General features: G+C 36.5%; 1 protein-coding gene across 1 annotated transcript; it reads left to right on the plus strand.

The window, feature by feature from the left end:
* Positions 1–1,724: 1,724 nt before the first annotated feature.
* Positions 1,725–2,387, plus strand: LOC119687263 (craniofacial development protein 2-like). Its single transcript, XM_038101522.1, has one exon. The coding sequence runs from the start codon at positions 1,725–1,727 to the stop codon at positions 2,385–2,387; it is 663 nt and encodes a 220-aa protein (XP_037957450.1).
* Positions 2,388–5,045: the final 2,658 nt, after the last annotated feature.

Raw genomic sequence — 5,045 nt, forward strand, 5'->3', positions numbered from 1 at the left:
TATTTTCCAACTTATATAATAGAAAGTACGAGCTATCTGCAGGAAATAAAAATAGATTCTTTTGGGTCGGACAACATTATTAATTGCTCTGTCTATATAAAATATTCTGGATGTATTTGCTTAAGCTTTTCTAAAACAATACATATTAACAAACTGACAGGCATAAGTCTCATGCTGTAGTCTCGTCAGAATCCAGAATTCATATTGTCACACATTACTTTTACATACATATGGGTCATTCATTTACAAAACCGACGAATGTTGGCAAAAACTAACCTCATGATCTTTGATTTAGCTGAAATTTATGAGCTCCTTTCATGAAATAAAAGGACCGGTATCTCGAGAAATATCTTAGAAATACTTTTTAAAATTAATTTATCCTTCACATCACACCAAACACATATACACGATTTTTCAGTAAAAAAAGAAATATGTCAAACAAATTTTTCTTTTTACTTTTTATTCAGATTAATCAATAAATTCTACTTAAAAGAGAAATACTTCCAGGCAACTGATTAGTTACTTAGTTAGTTATGATTACAACAAAAATTTGCATACAAAACAGAAACTGAGCAGAGAATCTATTATTTCGGAGATTCTCAGATTAGTGAAAATTTGATTAATAGTGCTGCCAGTACCAAGTGTCGGCGCTATGAGCATAGGGTGTCTTAAAAAGAAAATGCAAAAATAATAACATAAATTAATATATAAAATTTAGTAAAACTATAATTTTTAAAGGGATAAAATATAATTAAAAAGTATAAAATTGAATATTCTACTTCTTGATATAAGACACGTTCGCTATTTTAGGTATATGATAAATTTTATAATAAATTTTATGATAAATTTAAATGATATTAAAATTTACGAATATTTGAATATTTCACTGCAAACGTATGTTTCACTTTTGCTGTTGGTACGAGTGCTGCCAAGACATTTGCACACAACAAACTAATCAGATTACGCATCTTGGATCGTTCAAGCAATAGATTAACATCAAAATGCTATTTTTTTTTTTAAATGAAGTTTTTGAATCAACTAAGCAACTAATCAGTTGCCTGAATACCCCTAATAATTTATTAGACGCCCTTCAGGTTACTCATACGCACCATAATACCATTAAATCAATTTGCCAAGAAAATCGATACAAAAATTTTTACTTGCTGTGTATTGCAAACGGATGAATTGTTGCCTGATTATTATTCCAGTTAATATCTGAAACAGTGTTTGAATAACAAAAGCATAATTTTCGGAAAAATCACACAAAACTATGCATTCACTTTCTGCTAAGTTTTTTTCTTATCCTTTATAAACAATGCCCGTTTTTTAACAGGCATTGTCTGTATGTGACGGTTTCAATGATGTTGTGACCAAAGTTCGCCAGAAATTGTTGATTGACGTTTTTAGTTGCAGGACATTTGGCGCAGGTTCCTTGAAAACATTTTGTGCGTAAAGTGTTGCAAATCATGCGCTGTAGGCAATCTTTATTGCCATTTATCAGCTTTCTAGTGCATGCAGTCAGTGTTTTTATATTTACTTCATCCATCATTAATTTTTCATGTATGGATCACACACAAAACTGAATGTAATCCACTTACTTCTGCAAGAACGCAATGCTGTTGTCGTAAACATTCAAATTTAGAAAAACTACATTCGAGGCTCGGATATTTGAGTTTGAAAAGAATATGCAACTCCTTCTCCTTGGAACATGGAGCGTATTAACTATGTTAACACCAGGAAAAATGATGGAAATAGCTGATGAAATGCGCAGGTATAGCCTCAAAATACTTTCAGTTCAAGAAATAAGATGGGCGGATTATGGAAAAATCGACAAGAAAACGGTTTCATTTTACTATAATGGAGTTAAGGGCAAAATGGGAAGAAAAGGAACCGGATTCTTTATTGACAAAAAAAATAAGGGTAATATTATGAGTTTTGAACCTATAGATGAAAGAATATGCAAGCTCCAAGTAAAAGGTGAATTTAATAACATAACTTTCATAAACTGCTACGCCCCTACAGAAGATAGAGAAGTTGAAGAAAAGGAACATTTCTATAACACTCTGATTAAGACAAGCAAAAATATAAACAAATATGATACAAAAATGATACTAGGCGACTTTAACGCGAAACTATGTAAGGAGCCATTCCTTAATGAAATATGCGGGAAAAATTCACTACACGAAGTAACCAGCCTTAATCGGTTACAACTTGCACAAAAACTAAATCTTAGAATAATGGACACTTTTTTTGAACATAAACGAATACATAAGACTACGTGGAGAGTGCCGGGAAATAGAGGCTCAAATCAAATTGATCACATTCTTGTCGATGGCAGGCATTTTTCGTCAATCCTCGATGTTAAAGTTTGCAGAGGATCTAATTGAGATTCACTATTTTAGTGATTGAGATCACTATTTGGTGAAATCTACAATAAGACAGAGAGTATCTAAGATAGAACAACAAAATATAAGAAAAGTTTGCAAATGGTATGTAGATAAACTGAAAACAGCGAGTAATCTGGATACAGCGAGTAATCTTGAAACAAAATAAGTTTCAAGAAAGACATAGCGAAGCGAACTCCATTGAAGAGCAATGGCGCTCAATAGAAAGCGCAATATTCGATTCGGCAAAAGAAACAATTGGTGAGATGTGAGTTGTTCGAAATGTAGAATGGAAGCAATTGCAACAAAAATACAGCGAGAATGGATATGATATATATGGTAGAAGGACAAGAGCAGCTACTCTGTTCTACCGTGAAAAAAGAAAAACTGCATATAAGCTTTGTAGAAAGAAAAAAGGGAGTTTTACAAGACAAAAATCAAGCAAATAGATGAAGAAAGAAAGAGAAACAATACAAGGGCTTACTATAATCAAATAAATTTTATTGGTAACAAATATGAACGAACAGCTTTTGCTTGCAATGATAAGAATGGGGTAGTACGCACTGAAACAAACCAAGCCATAGAGAGATGGAAGGAGCATTTAAACGACTCATTAAACTTTAACAGCATAAATGAAGCGATATCGGTAATAACTGCAATACTACATCTGATGACAGGTTACGATCTTCCGAGTCTAGGCGACGTGAAAAATTCGGTGAAATGTTAAAGAGTAGAAAAGAGTATGAGCATAACATCACGTTACACACACTCTTTGTAGATTTCAGGCAGGCCTTCGATAGCCTCGAAAGATCAGAAATCATAAACGCTCTGGCAAGGGTGAGCTTACTTACTTTACTTAGTTGGCTATTATACACGTGTGTCGTCCTTGGCCGCGTCGAGTAGCCAGTCAGCTCGATTAGTTAGTTGCTTTCTGACGCCAATTGGTAGTACCGAGGGCCCCCAAATCGTTGGTCACCTGGTCCTTCCACCGAAGATGCGGACGTCTTCTACCGCGTTTTCCACCTGCGGGTACCGAATCAAATACCTTTCTAGCCGGAGCACTTTCTTCCATTCGCACGACATGACCAAGCCAGCGTAGCCGCTGAATTTTTATGCGCTTAACTATGTTAATATCGCGGTATAGCTCATACAGCTCATCGTTCCATTTTAATCGATACTCGTCGCCAACGCGTAAGGAACCATAGATCTTCCGAAGAATTTTTCTCTCGAATGCTCCTAACGCCTTCTCATCACTGTTGGTAATTGTCCAAGCTTCTGCACCATACAGCACGACAGGCATGATAAGGTATTTGTAGAGCCTGATTTTTGTTTGTCGAGAGAGGGCTTTATTTCTCAATTGCTTACTTAGCCCGAAGTAATATTTGTTGGCAAGAGTAATTCTTCGTTGAATCTCTAGCCTGACGTCATTTTTGGTGTTTAAGCTGGTTCCTAAATAAACGAAGTCTTTCACAACTTCGAACTTATAATTGTCAACAGTGACGTAGGTCCCAAGACGCTCAGGAGATTTGTTTGTTGACAGAAAGTACTTTATTTTGTCCTAATTTACCACAAGACCCATTTGTTTTGCTTGTTTTTCTAAGTTGGAAAATGCCGCACTGACGACGCGGGTGTTCAGACCAATGATATCAATATCGTCGGAATACGCAAGCAGCATTACACTTTTTTAGAATATTGTGCCAGTACGGTTTAAATCTGCTGCTCGAATTATCGTTTCCAACATTAGGTTAAAGTAGTCACACGACAAGGAGTCACCCTGTCTGAAACCTCGTTTGGTATCAAACGGCTCAGAGATGTTCTTTCCAATTCTAACGGAGCTGGTGGTGTTGCTCAACGTCATTTTACATAGCCGTATAAGTTTTGCTGGGATACCAAATTCAGACATAGCGGCATAGAGTGTGCTTCTAGTCGTAGTGTCAAAAGCAGCTTTGAAGTCGACAAATAGATGGTGTGTGTCGATTTGTTTTTCTTGAGTCTTCTCCAGGATTTGACGCACTGTGAATATCTGGTCTAGAGTGGATTTGCCAGGTCTGAAGCCACACTGATAAGGTCCAATCAGTTGGTTGACGATTGGCTTCAATCTTTCACATAATACGTTTGACAGAACCTTATACGCTATATTCAAAAGACTGATCCCGCTGTAGTTAGCGCAGTTTGCACAATCACCTTTTTTGTGGATTGGGCAAAGCACACTTAAATTTCAATCGTTGGGCATGCATTAATCCGACCAAATGTTGCGAATTAGCTGTAGCATGCATTTTGATAGCTTTTCGCCACCAGCTTTAAACAGCTCAGCCGGTAAACCATCGGCACCTGCAGCTTTGTTGTTTTTGAGCCGCGTTATAGCTGTTTTAACTTCATTATGATCGGGTGAGCGGGGCGCCCCGCAAAAAATTACTCGATTCGTCGCAATGATCGTTGCGAACTCATCAGGCAAGGTTATTATCAATAGACACCTCTCAGAGTCGTTTTCAATAAGCTCCGGAGTTAAACAGGGTGACAGCCTTTCGGCTTCTTTTTTATATTAACATTACACTACGCCATTCACTCCCAAAAAATGTCTGCAATATTATAACAAAGTCGTACCAGATCTGTGCATATGCAGATGATATTGCAATCATTGCAAAGAGTGAAAGAGAGGTA

The sequence above is a fragment of the Teleopsis dalmanni genome, chromosome X (assembly GCF_002237135.1).
Source record: "Teleopsis dalmanni isolate 2A chromosome X, ASM223713v2, whole genome shotgun sequence".
Taxonomy (NCBI): domain Eukaryota; kingdom Metazoa; phylum Arthropoda; class Insecta; order Diptera; family Diopsidae; genus Teleopsis; species Teleopsis dalmanni.